This window comes from Athalia rosae, chromosome 2, assembly GCF_917208135.1.
Source record: "Athalia rosae chromosome 2, iyAthRosa1.1, whole genome shotgun sequence".
NCBI classification, from domain to species: Eukaryota; Metazoa; Arthropoda; class Insecta; order Hymenoptera; family Athaliidae; genus Athalia; species Athalia rosae.
The window spans coordinates 15,650,890-15,669,851 of record NC_064027.1 but is presented as its reverse complement, the minus strand read 5'-3'; the positions used below and the strand labels follow the sequence as shown (position 1 = coordinate 15,669,851).

The 18,962-nt window shown below is 44.6% G+C and overlaps 1 protein-coding gene across 4 annotated transcripts in view; it reads right to left on the bottom strand.

The window, feature by feature from the left end:
• Positions 1 to 18,962, bottom strand: part of LOC105692071 (unconventional myosin-XVIIIa) — a 102,468-nt gene that overhangs the window by 44,623 nt on the left and 38,883 nt on the right. Inside the window, exons 1-4 of one of the 4 annotated variants that reach the window (XM_012411016.3) lie at positions 15,556 to 16,856; positions 2,632 to 2,820; positions 1,779 to 1,955; positions 1,431 to 1,631 (exon numbers count right to left, since the gene is read on the bottom strand). In XM_012411016.3, the coding sequence (XP_012266439.2) occupies positions 1,431 to 1,631; positions 1,779 to 1,955; positions 2,632 to 2,820; positions 15,556 to 16,428 (1,440 nt within the window). In that variant the 5' untranslated portion in view covers positions 16,429 to 16,856. Of the gene's footprint in view, positions 1 to 1,430; positions 1,632 to 1,778; positions 1,956 to 2,631; positions 2,821 to 2,910; positions 3,061 to 9,443; positions 9,465 to 15,555; positions 16,857 to 18,962 lie in introns of those variants that run through there. The other 3 variants (XM_048650436.1, XM_048650435.1, XM_012411014.3) reach the window with 3 other exon arrangements.

Below are 18,962 nucleotides of genomic sequence, written 5' to 3'. Positions count from 1 at the left end.
TTCAAAATACTCAGAAAGAACGATAAGAATTTGTGAAGATCCATTTAAAGGACCAAAGAATTAAAAATGGCATAACAACTCAGTTTTTATGAATGAAGAAAGAATTGTTTTTGTATCTAGTAAGTAACAATAGAGAACTACCGCCACGATTTTTTGGTACCATATATACGCGTTCGTCCAATCGCATGGCTTGGAGAATGGTGAAAGTAGGAGGGGAACGAATCCGCATGCGTCAAACATGTTGAAAGAAGTTGATTGGCTGAACGACTCGCGAATCGAATAATGTTCGCGCATTATATACGCGTTCGTCCAATCGCGTGGCTTGGAGAATGGTGAAAGTGGGAGGGGAACGAATCCGCATGCGTCAAACATGTTGAAAGAAGTTGATTGGCTGAACGACTCGCGAATCGAATAATGTTCGCGCATTATATACGCGTTCGTCCAATCGCGTGGCTTGGAGAATGGTGAAAGTGGGAGGGGAACGAATCCGCATGCGTCAAACATGTTGAAAGAAGTTGATTGGCTGAACGACTCGCGAATAGAATCAGCTCACATATTTCTGTCTAGCTAACCTAATAATGTATAGCCTAGTCCGGTATTTTCGTTGAGTAAAATGGTCCGAGTACTCAGATGCATACGTCAGGTGCCGCTAGTCGCTACGCAGCGTGAATGGTGCATTTTATGTAGTTACTCGGAGCAACCGTAGCACGGCGCTATTAGATCTGAATAAGGTTAGCGTCTAAACGGACGTGGTGCTACGCTACGTCACGATATGTTACTTTCTTAATAAAGTTTACATATATTTCTTTCATCGGAAATTGTGTTATTCATGAAATACCCTTAATCGTTTCTCAAGTGTTCGTTTGATCGCATGGCTTCCAGAATCATGAGATCGGGAGGAGGCTGATTGTAAGTCTACATGCATCAAAAATTCCGAAAGAAGTTGATTGGCTGAACGACTCTCCAATAGAATAAGTTGACGTATTATCAGTCCAGAATTTTTTCATAAGTTAGTTAGACCAAGAGATAGATACTTCAAATATGTGACATTTTCTTTTGACGGGTTTAGCCGTGAAAAAGTGTAGAAAAACTGATATTTCGTGGGAAGCTTTCTTGTCTGTAAGTTTTTCGGAAGAAGGCATCGTATAAAATTTATTTTCCACGGAAAGCTTCTAGCCATTGACGGTTTCTTCCAATTTACTAAATTTTGAGGGTGTACGGGGCAAACCGACCGGCACAAATTCGGATTCAGCGCATTGAAATAAATAACCCTAGGTAGGGCTAATCAAATGTAGACTACTTCTTCTTTCTGTGTGCCGATGTAATCAATCTCTGCCTAATGGTGATTCCATTTCATCGCGTACACACGATAGTTACGGATAATGAATAACGAGCGCATCTGTTCATCAGCTAGACGAATGGATTCTGACCTTATTTACAGTTCCCGCCGCCAAGACGAGGTAGTGTAAGGCGTGTTTAAAATTAGTAGTTTTTCCGGCTCCACTACGTCCAAGTAAAACGAGCGAATGATCTCTCCTGGTCGCTAACATCCCTCTGTACGCTGCTTGCGCCACGGCGTAAATGTGCGGCGGCATATCTTCACTTTTGCAGCCCTTGAACATGTGCACGACCTGTAATTATAACGGGAAAGAAATATTACAGCAGCTCCTCGTCGAACGACTTATTCTCACCTCCGTGATATATATACATGTTTACATCGATATCTCACAGTATAAGTTATGAATGAAAGTAAACGAATCGGAAGATTTAAATCAAACCTTTTCAGAGTATATTGCGAGCGGTGCGACCGGATTGATCACGATCATGCTGTCGCCTGCGTACGTGTGAATTAAATTGCTCGCATATCTTTGTCTGAGAGTGTGAAGTACCGATGATTCGTTTAAAAATCGCAGCTGTGATAATTCTTCAGCTTTGTCAAACTGCGGTGGGTTTGCCTGAAAAATCAAATACATGATTAAAGTACACTTATTACGAAAAAGTTCGCATCAGGAATCTCAACAATTTCGGTAACTCGAGTCAACGTTTGCGATCGTCGAAATAGAATCGCGTGAACTCTTTAAGAAATCAAACTATTTCCACGACCAACGGACGCAGCAAGTCAATTATACGGAGCACTGATTGCGCTAATGCAATTTATATGCATTAGTAAAGTCGTCCGTTAATTACGCTACAACGCATAGGTGTGGGCAATGAACGGAGGGTGTACAAACCACGCTAATCCAGTACGACATCGTTGTAGTAAAGATTTGTATAATATATCGATCAAAATGGAACAGAAAAACTCGACGACTAATGCCTGATCAACGTTCGCTGTTAGTACTGTTCACTTCTTATCGTCAGAGAAGAATGAGACCGTCATAATATTATCGTTGCCCATTGACGCCATTCGGCCAATATACAAAGTACAACAATTATATTGATACAGGCGAGGTCCTCTGGGCAGAAGAAATTAAAGATTGTTCCGTACTACATCGTAACATGTATATGAGGATACTATTTTCGAATTACAGATTTGGCGGGACGGATCGAACGACGATCAGCTTGACGAATTTGTTTCTCACGATTCCTTTCTTTTTTCTTTTACATTAATAAGACGTCATTGTTATTTACCTTTTCGACGTCCTCTTCGTCGACGAGAACCTCGTCGCCGGACGGCAAAAGGCGCACCCGGAGCTTTCCAGTATCCGGATCTGCGAGACCACATCTCGTTGCCGCGGAAAATCCGCTTCTGTGTAACAGCCAAACCCTTTCTGCAGCGAGCCACGCCTGCTCCTGTGCCAGATGTTCCTCCGATCGCGCCTGTAATGATTAGAAAACAAAAAATTATCGTAACTTCCAAATTGAAAAGAAAACCTGCTGTGATTTTCAAGGGACGGAAAATTCTCGCACCGGTTCTTTAATGATCGTGATGTTTTTTCGAAAACACTCGGTTACCGAATTTTTATACTTTCGTGACTTCCATGGAAGGGCGAGATCAATGATGTATAAAATAACGTAAGAAACCACCGCGAAATGAAGGAGCATTTTGTTAAGTGAACGGTACAAGTTCAGGGATAAGATTGTGCCGTTGTTTCGAACGTTTGTCATGAGCTGAAAGATGGGTTTGGTCTTTGGTATCGTACGTTCAATGGTTATTAATTTCCCCGCTTCTTTCCAGGCGAACGCGTCAAGCATCATAAAAGCTTGGCTCGAACGGAAAATCGCGTCTCCGACTCACGGTAACACGTTTCAAACGCCTTTCGCTCCGACTAGTTCGAACTACAAGTGTACCCGTGGAGTCGCATGATCTTTAGTCAGTAAAACAGTGCAAGCGTTGAAACGAATCGTTTTTGATTTTGTTTGGATTTTCCAAATTTGAAATGTTCATTGAAAATCATCCTCTTCATCGTTGTTTTTTTCGTACCGGACGATATCCCATCGAAAAACATCGGTGAAGAAATGCTAAACTGTATACACCGTTCAGCAAATATAGTTATCACATCTCATTTTCATCGTATAGTTGAAAAAAAAACTGGGCTATTAAAAGTCATTAGATCATCAACTCTCGATGCATTCGATCCATCGTTGCCATTATCCTAATTGAGCTCTGAAACGATGTCCAATGATAGGAAAAACGCGATAATTACCTTACGGAAAAACATTTTAACTATTGAGTAAGCGTCGTACATGTACGTAAATGTAGAGTTTACACGCGCTCGCATATCGATCGCGTTCCATCCTCTTCCCTATATAAGTACGCGAAACCCAAGAAAAACACGTGTCCAAGCAACGTAGCACATCAATTACACCTGAATAAGGAGGGGGGGTAAATAATTGTGCACGTGGTCGCGGATAAAATTGACTCGAGAAATTTCCGCGAGGTTCTATGGGATGCCGAGCTCGTTACCAGATGCATATTTATTCCCCAGCTGACGAGTCTGATATATGTGTGAAACGGTCGCTGTGAACGCATGTCCACTTGACCGATGGTAACCCCTCGGTATACACGACGCAAGCTCGAAATGAACATCTACGAACATTCGAAACACTCGACTTCTCATCTGGAGATAATATGCATTTTGTAATGCACACGTTTATTATAACAGGTAGATATACCTATAACGAAACGTGCAGCGATGTGCGCAGCATCCCGAATAGTAGCGTTGGTATCATCTCAAATCGTTTATACAGCGAGGCGTGATGCTGTTTATTTCTTCAGTTCATGTGCATCGCGAGGGTATATACATATATATTTATAACGTGACCCTACGTGTCAGGGTATATATGGTATAGAAGTCGAAGTAATCTGATATTCTTAAAACACTGTAAATGTCTCGCTTATTCGAAATAACATATAACGCACACTTTATTTTTTTAATCACAATTTTATTCGACTCGAAATTTCCGATTCCTCGAAAAACTTGACCGCCTCGTGGACGTTACTCCGCACACGTGTACAAGCGTATATTATACCGGTATTCGAATCGTCGCTTAATAATTATGTACATTCGAAAAATTCGAAATTATCACACGCCGTATAATACGACGGGATGAAATTTTGTAATTTTAAGTGACCGACTCCATTAGTCCTCGATTGCATCTGATTCTGACTTCTATAGTATAAGCGCGGGGGAGTTGTGACGACGGAAATTAAATCAATTGAAGGAATTGTCGATCGGAGATAAAATTGTAAAAAATAAACGAAGGTGCTGTCACTCGATAACTGCAATTTCTTCGTCTCTGAATTCCTCGTAAAAATTGGAAAAAAAAAAAAAAAAACTAAAAACAGAAATCAGAAAAAAACCAGATAGTTAACGTTTTACCGGTTTTTACGTCGCAGGTCAAAGCCCTGCAGTATATATACTATACATATTCTTTACGTAACTTGAGCGCAATTATATTATTTGCTCAGATGTTTTCAGACGCGTGTCACCAACTCGGTGAATACTGTGATAATTATCATGATTTGCATCGAAAATGCGATCGCGTTACGCGATACGATGACTCACCGTTGAGAACACACATATATAATGACCCGTGTAATACAACAAAGGAACAATTGAGTGCATTTCATAAACTACCGTAACAGTCTTTGACGGGAGAAACAATAACGTCGGACCAACGGCTGACATATAAAGACGGTGTTACAAGTTTGGAAATTTATTTCCACTTCGAAGGTAATATTTGAAGAAAAAAAAAAAAAATCTCGCGCCGTTGGAATACCGAGCTTGTGTTATTTTCACGCGTAATTCCGCGGCGTTGGATGCGATAAAATTCTCGATCTTATTACATTAGGACGCGAGGCATACGAATCCGACGATCATCATATCGTACTAATTTCTCCGCGCCATTCGCCGTGTAACGCGCGTGGTGCACGAAATACACACATACATATATTCTGTAACGCGTAGTGTCTCTACGAGTGTAACGAACCGTTAGAACGATCGTGGGTCGAAAGCTATGCTACCATTTTGTTGCATCGCGAGCCTGCATGACGCTAAAGGTCTTCGGGGCAACGATCGAAGTTATCCTATCAATTAATTCGGCTAACAAGGCTAAGTGTAGATAATTAAATGAATCGTGCCCGTTATATCGAACCTCGTAGCGTACCCTTTGACATACCGTAAATGGCCGTAATACGCCTTGGGTCAAACGTTAAACGGCTCAACTTTGAGGGCCACCCGCGGATATACGTGTGTCTTGATTGGTCCTATCTGTTTATCCGTTACAGAAATCTGCTGCTTTCCGTTGCTTGAACTTTGATTGCTGTGCACTTGAGATAGGTACAAGTGCGAATGCATTGGCTACACAACCTGCTTTCGTTTGGGAGAATATAATTGTTTTTTTTTTCTATTTCATCTTCGCTGTCTCAGGTGCCGATCGGTAAACCGCAACCGTACGTACGATTAACGATCTTTATTTTCCTTACTTTTGAATCGAACTCTTTCCGACGTGAAACTATACAGCAACGTACAAGGGACAAATTGAAATTTCTTTCGCTCTCTTTCTCTCTCACTCAGCGTCCCTGGACCACTTCGAGATGTGAGATTTCAAGGAGACGGGAGGTACCACCAACGGCGGCGATGTAATCGATCGAGAGGGAAAAATGAAATTCAATCAAATTACGCAGTTACGGGGAAAGTTTCGCACGACATTTAAAAGATTACTTCGGAGAATAAATTTATTTCGTGTTCAAACTTTTAATTAAACATTGGTAAAAATTTCACGGTAAACCTAGTAACGCGCTTCGTGAAAATTTTTTTTTAATCAAGATTCGTATATTCGTAAAATATGAAGGGACCATAGCTGTTACTTTTCAGTTTTTACACACGTCCAAAAGTACCGCACCTCTACCGCGGCACGAGATGCGACGTAAAAGTATAATTGAGCGTGAAGAGAAGAGTTGCATATACGCTGCAGTAGCAGCGTCCGCCGAGGTGTCTAGCCTTGAATAAAACGACGTTGTACGTTTTCGGCACCTTATAAGGTGGATTAACGAACGCTCAACTTTTCATTTCGAATTTAATCGCACGAGCTTCGACGATGTACTCGAGCCGGTCACACGGCGCGCAAACTTCTCTCCTAAATCTATCGAAGAGAACCGCGCGCGGGGCGGGGCGGGGCGCTGCACGTCGCCAAATATGCGCGGGAAGCAAATTTGCGATCGACGTATCTCTTAATCGCTGTTTTTTTTCCCCCGTATACATGGCGCCGAGCGAGCGAGTCAATTTTTCAACCGTCGAACCGCACGCTGCGGTTAATCAACCCGCGATCCCTAAATATAATTAATGCTCAAGCTTCGGTTTTCGCCGAAGAAACGATTCGCCTTTCTACCTTCTACTCCTCCCGACGATTTGTTTCATTGTTCCTTAGGTTAAAACAGGATGCAGGATAAGTTGCTCTGAATTCCAAAGCGTTACGAACTGTTAAGGAGCTACTTAACCACCGCGTTGCGTATTATACGCGGAGATGGCTCTTCTTTTAGATTTCTACGAAACGATGTTACGGCCCGGGTGTTACCAGAGTTTTCCTCTATCCGTACGACCGGTGTAAGTTCGACAGTGCGTGTTATAGCTATTCAACTATATATACGAGCGCACTGCAATGGTAATTGGAACACGCGGTAGCGTTATACGCGGCTGCGAGAAGATTTCTTTTTCAAAAATCTTTCGTACAATATATAAAAGGTTGCGCGCGGGAGCTATACAGCCGTTGATTACAAGTATTTTCTGTGGTTTCGCGAACGACTTATTTCACGTTTCACTTTTACAGATCGCATGCCTGCGGCATAGTGCCGCGCGCGGTACATCTGCCGTTTAAACTAACACTCAAATTACCCATCTTACGAAATTTTTTTTCATTCGGGCCGCGCGAACGCGCAAACGCGCAAACAATTTACCCATTGAATTATACCCTTTATCTCGTTCAAAGGAAACCGACCGACCAAAATTGGTATCGTCTTTCACCAGATGATCTTCTCGAACGGTGTATAATACAGACATTATATACGAACTATACGTCGTATATCCACATCCCTCTACTGTTGTATTACCGATACAATTTTTCATTTCGCCCCCTCAACCTGCACGGATCGTTAAAATATTTCCCCGTCACTTTATTATATGTATGTATGACAGCTTCGTTACGAACGCCGAATATTATTATTGTTATTCATCCGCGTGTAATTCACGCGTAGGTGTGCGGCAAGGATTCCACCGAGTGATTCTACGAAAATTATCATCCGATCTGTGTCGAAATCGTACCAAGGATAAATATTCCCGCAGGTGCATAATCCGAACGACGAATAATACGCGTGTGTAACAATCAGCTAGACGTACAGTTGAATCTCGTTAGGTATAAAGATTGTTTCCTACACGAACGACTTGTTCGCTCGTCCTAAGAGGATTGATTGACAGCAACAATGGAATAATGACTGAAATTATCGCGTCTCGTATGTCGCTGAGATGTGACAGAAGTGAAGTGTGATTTACGAACGTAATTCGATAGACAAAATCAGATCTGCTGCTACTACTACCGTCAAGTTACTACTTCGTATAACGTTACGTCGTCGGTACAGCCCGGAGGCAGCCGAGGCTCTCGAATAACAGCGTTCATTTTTTCCTCTCCGCGTCAAAAATGAAGATCGAGCGAGTCCCGATCGTCGCCTATTCGTCGCGCCTAGAGAAACTAATTTTCCTATTCCTCTGCGGACCTCTCATGTTTTCGCGTGTGCGGTCGAGTATCGTACAACCAGAGTCGTAACGAGTCGGATGAGTTGGGTCAGGTCAGGCTTGAAATTATTTGGCTTGCGCTGGTAAGAAACGAAAAATAAAAAAAAAATAGAATACGCGTCTCCAGACGTCTCAAGTAGTGCAGTCGACGCGTATGCACGCGGTACAAGAGTGTGCGCCAGATACGAGTATCATGTGTCTCGCGGCATTTTTTTTTCCAACGACGACGACGACGACGACGCAGCAGCAGCACATGTTCTTCTACGAGGAATGAAAATTAAACGAGGAGCAGGTCGAATTTAAATTCGTTCGAATTTATTGGAATCGCGGTAACGGCCGAAGGTGACGAGTCTGGTAGGAAATCGAATAATTTTGCCAGAGTTTAAAAGAAAAAAAAAAAAAAAAGAATCAGGAGAGGTGATGTCTTGTTTTATAACTGTTCGATGGAGAAATAATGAGCAGCCGGTTAATTATATACGATGCTACCGCGGTGATTACATAAATTTTAAGATGAATTAGTTGTAACCGATTTTTAACGAGTCTTAATGAACTAACTGGAACACGGTCATGTCCGTTCACGGTGTATGTATGTATGTATGTAAATTGATACGAGCTCTTTATCAGGACGGACAGAGGAGCCTTTCACGCGTCGAGAAAATTATGCTCGATCAAATAAATGATCCGAGGCGATATCGCCGATGGGGATTATATGGTGTGTGTACATGTTATTTTGAAATAATATCCGACGCGAAGTAATCGGACGGGTCGTATATGATCGTAAAACTGATGCGCCTTATCATCCGCAGATACAAAGCTGTAAACGGGACATTCGACGGATTCGCGTATCTCCGCGAAACGCATCCGCGCCCTTTAAATCCGACCTCTGATATTTTGAGGTTTTACGATCCCCGCACTTTAACGATCTTCTGGCGTCGCTTTTTTTTAGAACAATACCGAAGACAAACGGATACCGCAAACTATCGGAGTAACGAAATAGCGCGCGAATACGTTCTTGACCATAATTCTCTGGAGGTCCAGAGCGAGCGCGAACGCTACTCTCGCCGTATCTTTTCGCAGATATATTTTAAACATCGAACGGCGCGTACGACGTGTGACGTAACGACAACAACAATCCGACGAACGAATATATATGTGTACCGGCGTTTTGGCAGCCTTGTCCACATCCGTATTTGGCGCTATATATTGACCAACCTGCATGCGGAGTCTCTCTGTAGTTTTTACTCGCCGCGACGATGCGGTGTGCGTAGGATACGCGACTCGTGAAACTTCCAAGGTGAAAATTTAAGGGGGGCATCCGATAGCCGATCCGACCCGCCTCGACGAAGAGCGACGTCGAACGATCATCCGTTAGACGAATATATGACAAACGCAAAATTTATCGCGCGGTATCCCTGCAAGAGATACAAATTTTTCGATGAGACGCCGCGGATCGTTCTCGCCTGTTATGCACACGTGTGTAAGCGCGCGGTGCGCCGTGGCCGATGATCGATGACCTTGGCAAAGGTGACAAAACAAGCGGTTTCTTCCGTGAATTAATTAACCATATCGCGCCGTGTAGCGTTCGCACTTTAATTCCGATTCAACAGGTTGTTTTTAATTATAGCTACAACGGTTAGGGACCTTTCCGCTGCGGATCGACCGCAGAACGCCAGCACCCGACGTATATATACAGAGTGAGTCGTTTCAAACTCCGAAGATGGGAGGAGCCTCGTTCGGTTTCCTTGTCCAATCGGCGCGCCGCGCACGAAAATAGTTGAAAGAACGAAGAAAGCCGAGTCAGGATTGCAGCGTGCCCAACGAATGAGGAAGCCGAGCGGCGCCCCACCGCGAATCATCCGAATTAGGCTCCTCCCAATCCCGGAGTTTGGAAAAACTCACCCTGTATATATATATATCGCTATTTATACGCGCATCGGCTCATTTCGGCGACTAGAAAACTCGTCGCGTATAGTATTTTCCACTGTACGTATGAAATACGAATAAAATAAATAAACGCCGTTGGAAATTTTAGCTCACAGGATTTTTTCAGATCCTCGCACAGCCGGAATAAAGCGAGTATTGAGCGTACAGAGATACGTATGCTAAAGAAAATCTCGGCGCCTGGTGCAGGTTGCAACGCACCTTGACAACGAAACCGCTTCACTTTTTTTTTTTTTTTTTTTTTCATTTACTATGACGATCGTACCAATGGGAGAAACGAGCAACTTTAAACAGACCGAGTTGAGACATTATACGGTACGTACGTACGTACGTATAGCGGCGAGTTGCGTGCGCCCGAGCTGATGTGGGAAGAATCGCACCACATGACGCATAATATAAGCAGAAACACGATCGCTTGCAGTGTCCGAAGAAAAAGAAAAAAAGAAAAAAGAGAAAAAGAAAAAAAAAACTGTACCACGTATACGACTATCGCCGCGACTAACCGAGTTCGAAATATAGCTCTGCAGATTTCCGTATATGAGATTCGCACATTTTGGAGTCCGAGTTCCGAATGATCCTTTTTTATTGATATATGTATATACGTATATCGGCGGGCACGCGGATAATCTGCATTAAATTTCTCACGGGACAGACGTCGAGGGTCATCGCGTTATATTTGTGCCGCTCGTATGTATCCCGTGCGATTTCAAGTTCCCGGCGAAATATATGTATGTACAACCGTGCCGCTTAAGGACCGCGCGGTTCGGTTAGTTACTTGAATACTAAACAACAAATTACAATACCCATTTGGCTGCATTCCAATTAAAGCTGTAGCCGGCGATACGGGGGCATAAAAGAGAATTACAAGACTGTTATTACACGTGCGCACTTCCGGGTGACGTTCTGAAATTGCGCGCGCTGTGTCGTACACCGGCGGCAGGTAGGTAGGTAGGTAGGTAGGTAGGTACGACACCCGCGGGATAAGAGATATCGGGCGCCGAAGCGCCGCTTTTAAAAATTCCCGACACGTGCGTTACGTGAAAATTTAATTACGAACACGCGGTTATACCGCGGCCACGTGTTCATTAATTATTGAAACCCCCGCGCACCCACGACGTGGCGAACTTTTTCCAACAACTCCACAACCGCAGATGCTGTACACTCGCTTATTCATCGACTGATTAATCATTTTTGCGTCTAGTCGGCCGGGCAATAAAATACGTAATTAATGAACGTGGAAGGAATAATAATATATACCTATATAAATAATACGGACGACTCTTGGTCGTTTGTTTTTATTATTTTATTTTTTTTTTTTTTCACTCGGTTTCTCGACATTCGAAAAAATGGGGACGCGCGAAGACCGAACGAAGTCTGCAGTTCTAGTTTCTAAAAATAAATATCACCTTCGTGCGTCAAAAAGTCAACCGCGATAAGGACGCGGAAATCAGGGTATATAACATAGGTACACGTATTTCAAAGGATCGAACAAAATTTTTCCTTCAAAAACGCGGAAGCGAATATACACGTAAGAAATCGATGACATTTTTTTTCAAATAATAAGGAATAGATTCCCGGCCGTCGATAATCTCCATTGTAAGTAACGTCTCTGACGCTGATAATTTCATAATCTCTCCGGCTGGTTGGCGTAGGGCCGCAATAGCGGACAAAGCCTTGAGCATTATCGATGGAATTCCTCCTACGTGCACACGGAGTGTATTTAAAACGTAGCTATCGAACGTACGTACGTACGTACGGTATCGAAGTATGAAATAAACCGCGGCTGCCTACCGGTGCCACTAGTTGTTAGTCGTAAGGTGGTTATTATTCAAATGTGCATAAATTCAATATTGTGACCGGAGAGCTGGCCGGTAGGACGGAAAACCTGATAGTACCCATACATGAGAATGCGTGACCCCTCGAGTCTCGGCTGCACCGCGAACGCCCAGGAGCCGAGATGTCACTTAATTTTATATATAATATAAGTATACTATACGCTTGAGTTTACAATAGTCGATGGCCGACGGTTATTGTCGCGCGAATCTAGGCCGATGCGTGGTTATAATGCATTACCATATTCGACACATAATGTAAGACCTTTCGATCGCCGCGCCGTTACACCGCGGGAACGACAAGGTCCTCCCATACGCGCGTCCTTGAACCGAAAATCCCCGCGATACGTGTACAATGTACATCTGGCCACCTCGCGAAGATAACGCCGAAAAAAAAAGCACCAAATTTCGTTCTCTATTCTCCGGGTCGGCGGATGACGACTCCGAAATATTATCTAGTCAACCTTGGGGGCTCTCGGTCTGTTCCACTATCTTATTTGGCCCGAAGTTCAAACACGATCTACCTCGTGCACGCGTACTCGCTGATTACGTTCGAGCTTTTCGTTTGGGAATACGACGTCTGGTATCTGGCGCCTTTGAGCCAAGTTGAACCGTAACGTGAAAATTTATTATCGTCGTGTCGGGCAACCTGCTCGCCGGCTCGGACCGCGCCGATGTGCGGCTGGGTGGGGTGGGTGGGGTGGTATCGGATCGGGGGGCGTACGAGCGTCTTACGTATGTAAATACGTCACTGTCGGCGTTCGTAATTATTAATTAATTTAAACCGGCTCGATTAAGTTCCTCGGGTTCGCCGTCGTACACCTCCGCCCGAGGGACGCGACGCGAAGCGATACACGTACGTAGTCTTTTCATGAAACGAGATTACCACCGCGTAGAAAACTGCAACTGTAGAACCGCAGCTGTGGTGTGCGGTAGCGAATCGATCCGTTTACCTCGGTGGAAAATAAATCGATCCATATATATACATATATTAAATAATCGCTAGTCTGCAGAGTGTGTCGTTCGACAAATTATTAAAACCGATGGAAACGAGACAGAGACGTTTTATCAACGGCTCTGTGTCGGATTGATAATTACAGAAATCGAAGGAAAGTAATCGATCATAACGAAGCTGGGGAGGGGAAACGGCGGCGATTCAATGCGGAGTATCTAACGCAATAACCTTCAACCGTATATGAAACGATCGCGGTAGTCGTGAGCCATTAGATTCTAGACCGATATGTCTCTGAGACTAACTCCGTTGACAGCTAATTGTAAGTAATTCGTCCGCGAATGAAATTTCACGAATTTCGTCGTTTAGCGGAACTCGAATTCCTGCGGACGATGATTCAGTTGTTTCAGCGTTCGGAACGATTTTTGTCTCGACGCTTGTTTTATTCCGATAGGAAACGGCGATATCGGGTGCAAATAGTGACGGACGAGAAATACTCTCTTATCGGCTATCTCAGCGTTCCTTCGACTCCCGAACGACGAAAGGTTCTCGTATATCGCGATGAATCTTCGTTTACACGACATACCAACGTATCCGCATTCCTCGAAACCGCCAAATTATACGCGACTCGAAAAACGTAAGGAAGAAGAAGAAGAAGAAGAAAAAGAAAAAAAAAAACCAGTTTTAAAAATGCACAGAATTATGGCCACCGGGCAGCGAAGAATCTGGTCGCGAACCGACCGAAACAGGAATCACAATAACGTTAAAAACGTTTACTCCGAGTTGCAAAATTGTTTACCCATTCAACTGGATTTGACGTAAACCCGAATGATTTTTTAACGGACCTCATGGGGGGATACGGAAAACCGAAAAAATTGATTAATCGCTGTAAGATGCTAAAAGGTATTTTGAGTCGTTGAATCTAATTTTAACTTTCGTTTATATCCCCGCGGCATTTTGGATCGAATTTTTTTTTTTTCTTCCAAGACGGAAGCAGCGTTTCTAATTAGCGAAATACCAGTGTATTCCTACTCTCGTGATCGATAACTGTGTTTCTCGATTAGCTCAATAAAATATCATCAATTTCGTAATGATCGCGGCTGTATCGTGAGACCGCGGCAATTAACCGGATGAATTATCCATCGGCATAAAACACGCGATCGATTAACGATGGTTTACGGACTCGAAACTTCGAAAAACTTTCATCGGGTTCCGAGCGATTCATTTTATTATTCGATTAGGTCCCGCGGCTCTAAATTTTCGGCCAAATGCCGAACGATAGATATAACGCAACGAAACTTAGAACGTACTCACGAGCTCCGCGCGCTCGCTCACTTGTAATTCGAAGAGCGATTTTTACCTGCAACAGAAAAATAAACGAACCGTGAGTTAAGCCGAAGAATTTTTTACGGATAAGATAAAATAAATACTTCCAATATACCACTTAAAATTCTTTACCCGGCTTAACAAGGCTGTTAATACACCTGCGAGAGGAATTTTTTCAAATCGAAAATTACGTTTGTTTTGAGGAATCGTCGAAACGAGTTTCTTATTTTTTTTTTTTCGAGTTTCTCAAACAAAATCAGTAAAAAGTGTTGGAAAAAAAATCGCAGGTTCGTCGTACGATACGTTACAACCGCAGCTTTCGAGGATATAAACCTCTGGTAATATATCGTTATGCAAGTGAAGGTTTATAACGTTGCTCGAAGATATTTAAAGGTTAAAAGAATAATAACGGGTGCAGGTATAATAAATTCTATGTATTTGAAATACTGCAAACGAGTGTAGATGGGCAATAAGTAACATTGCGAGGTACGTTGAATCGGACGCGACACGCCTCATGGCGACGAGTGAAAGTAGAATCGTGAATATTTTAGTCAAATATTTCAATTTGAACAAACGTAATAATAACGATATCATGTATATATTTATATATATCTAAGGTAATTTACGCACCCGCGTAATAGCTAAGATCGCTGGGTACACAGTCTCTATCGCGTAAGACGCGGTTGTAAGGTATCCATTATCGAAGACCTACGTCGTTTGTTTGACGCAACAAAAGCTCGTTTGTCCCGAGCTAATTGGCGAAAATTACAGCGGTTATTTGTATTCCGCACATGTGTGCCGCCGGTGTACGGGCCCCGAGGTCCCATTTAATCTGCGATCACTTTGAAAACAAAATTCTGGAGAGCCTGATAGACGAGCTCGTTTCGCATCTTTCGTCGAAATGCAAATGCGCCGCTCGCGATCCTGAATAGAGGAGCGTGTAACTAAACGTTTAACATCGAGGCGTGTGACAGCCGTTTCGAAGTAACGTATCGCGTGTAATAAGCAATAACAGCTGGTACCAGATGGTCCTGATTTTCGTAATGAACTCGCTCCCACTAAAATTCAAAAGTAGAACAAAAACGAACGACGCCAGACTCGGATACAAGAAGCTGCGCTTCACCAGCCACAAATACCAAACGCAGCACCCCTTGGGCGATAAAAATCAACGCTCGAACACCGCGCGCGGATGTTCGTTATACTCGTTCGTTTTTTCTCAGAAGCTTTCGAGAACGAGGAAAAAAATCAAAGCGATCGCGGGGCTGACGCTGACCTTGAAAGGTTGCGGCGCTTTATTCTGAAGGAGGGTGCGGAGGTCCTTGAGGTAGCCCCGATTCCCGTCGTTCCCTTTTCCCGGCGTGGACGGTTTCCTGGCCTGGGCGAGTTCCAGTAGTTCCTCCCATTCGACGACGTCGTACAGGGTTTTCACGGGGCTGCTGCGGGTTCTTTTCACGATTTTTCGGAGCGACGTAGACGTCTTTTTCGGCAGAGAGTTGCTCCTGGCTACGATTTTTTCCACGGAATACTCGCAGCAATTTTTACCCGGGCGTTGCTCGATCTCCGCGGTGATCCGATGCCATTTCCGCTCCTTCGGGACTTTGATGATGCTGCTGTCGTCCCAGCCGGCTTCCATTTCTTTGAATTTGTTCGGGTCCACTCGACCCCTCAGAGTTTCCGCCCAACTCTCCTTCTTCGATAACAATTTGGCGGCATCGTTGCCGTTCGATACTCTCCGGCGAAGTTTGACGCTCTGTACCGATCCCAGAGGAGACTGGCGATCGTTTACGTTACTCTTGTCATCGATTCCGTTCAACACCTGACTGATCTTCTTTATCATGTGACTCGCCTGATCGACGCTGTCCACCCCGTGTTCGGAGGAGTTCAAACTGTCGGTGTCGCTGTACTCCCATGAGCTGACGCTGTTTCTGCTGACCTTTCTGCCACCCTCCGCCGAATCGGCCCGCCCGTTCAAACTGGACTTGGAGTCCTTTTTCTGGATGGGTGATGACGACTTGCATCCCGATCTGGTACTCGACGAGGTGATCACGGCCGCTTTTGAATTTTGCTTGGCTATCCCGCTACCGTGGGCTTTGCCCTTGCACGCCTTGTGATGGTGCATTTTACTCGCTGCGGGATTGGGCGACATTTCGTCGACCACCGTAGTACCCCGCACACGTCACCGTATTATTATCGAAAGAATCACGACCGCGGGCTAAGAATTATTTTTTCCACAAAACATCACTGGAACGGGGAGCGGAGAATTTCGTTTCGCCCGATTTGATCGGGTTCGCGGGGCCGGTGAACGAAAAAAACAATATACCCTCGCGGGATAAATGAGAGCGTTACTCAAAAGTGATTAACGGTTCGTTTAGCCAGCGTCGACGTCGCGACGCGAGGTGCATAATAATTCGCCAAAGTTTACGCTCGGGATAATTTTCTGGGCCTGGAGCCAAAGAACACTCGGATGAGGTTTACCGCTGGTATTCACATGTTGTCTCAGACTCACGGACTTCAACGTCGGCGTCGGCGTCGGCGGTGTCTAGGCGCGGAGCGTGACGGCCGCGAGTCGCTCAAGAACTGACCGACTCGGCGAGACGCGAGGCGTCGTCGCCCGTCGGAGTACCACAGGGAGAGGAACGCGACAATCTCTCGTACACGCCACTCCGTGTTCCTCGATCACTTGTTGTCCTCAACTATAATCTCAACCCTGACACGACAACAGCTTACTTCGGCAATGTGGATAGAAAGTATCGGAAAAGCGGAATCGGTCACTTCGAATCACATTTTTCTTTCGTTCGCGCTAAGGTAACACGTGGGGATCGAGAAGGATTCCCGTTACAGTATTACGAAAACGCAACGATTTCCACGCCGAAGGTCGGGAATATCGATACATTATTCGCCTCGCGCGTTAATAATAAACCTTTGCTTGCATAAGCTACTCATATATGTTGTGCATGCATGAGCCACACATATATGTTGTGCATGCATGAGCCACACATATATGTTGTGCATGCAAAAGCCACACATATATGTTCTGCATGCATAAGCCACATATATATAGTGTGCATGCATGAGCCACACATATATAGTGTGCATGCATGAGCCACACATATATGTTGTGCATGCAAAAGCCACACATATATGTTGTGAATGCAAAAGCCACACATATATGTTGTGCATGCATAAGCCACACATATATGTTGTGAATGCAAAAGCCACACATATATGTTGTGCATGCAAAAGCCACTCACATGTTGGCGTAGAACGGTATGATCATGTAACGAATGAGCATCGATAGAAACGGAAAAGTTAATTCTATTAGTTGAAATTTTTACATCGCAGGTCGATAATTTGAACCACCGCGAGATCCGAGAACCGTGCATATGTAGAATGCAAGATGGGATCTCAGGGTCCCACGGAGGAGTTATCGGTTCAATTAAAAGCTCGTTAGAGCGAAGACACCTCGACCGACCGGGTGGCCAAGACAAACTGCAGATTCTGATTGATTACCTCCGGATGTTTTAACAATTTATAAACGCTCGCGGGAATATACCCCTGGGGTAAATCGAACCAATCCTCGATAAAGGCAGCTAACGTATCGCGTGAAGCGTATTCCGTTCCACAAAAAGAATCCATAGGAAGATGTTTTCCGACCACGCGCCGCGGTTGGGCTTCCTCAAACGAGTCCCGAAGAGCGAAGTCAAATTCTACATGTCCAGAACAAACTTTTTTTGCTTTCGTGGATAAAAATTTTACGCTGATGCTTCGTAATCCTCGCCGTCGAAGAATCTCTCATTTTCGAGCCATGGAAAAATTCGAACAGTCAGTCAGTGATCAGGTGCGTATTCCCCACGACGTTCGGCGTCGTCTTCAACGAAAGATTAAAGGTTACCGGATACGTAAGTTCGCGTGCCCTCCTAGGCGGTGATATTTTCTTTCAAAACAAACGAGTCTTTTTCTTTTTCGTTTTTCTCTTCGCTTCCTCGTCAAGGTTTTCCGGATGGAGAGCGCCGCACCGACGGTTTTTCCATCTCCGGTCTCCTAGCTGCAGCATTTCGCTTCGCACGGAATTAGAATTTAGAAATATATCCTAGTGCGCCCGTCGGTAGCACACGCGCACATACGCGTCGCGTGTCGCGTACCAACGTATCTAATTGTAAGTAGAGTTTCGGTCCTGCCGGGCTCACGGGTAACGGACGCACGCGTCATTGCAGACGAAATAACCGCGCCCGGTTTATCCAGGAAACTGTTAGGCCGGTTCTAGAGCGTAGAGCTACGGGCTGCAGCGCAGTGTAGGGCGGGAATCGTTACCCCCTATTCTTAGCATCTCGAGCACGGCGACGACGTAAATCTCCAACTCCACACCGGCGCCGATATCTATTGTTTCTGAAGAGCAGTCGGTGCGCACCGACTGCTCCACCGGATCTCCTAACTTTCGAGAAAGTTGAATCAGCGACCGCCCGGGTAGTTTCATGTTGAGCCAGGTCACGATCATCTCGCAATAGTTGTCCTTCGCTTCCTTCGCTCCGACGAGTTTTCCCCTGCCCCGTTTTCGGGAGTACGGTGCGCCATATACGCGTCGGTTATACTTCCAGAATGCCGAATTTCGCAGCTGCGGGTGGGAGTTCGGATTCAACAAGGCTCGGCTTATTTTTCTTCGAGTACAAACCGCTCGTAAAA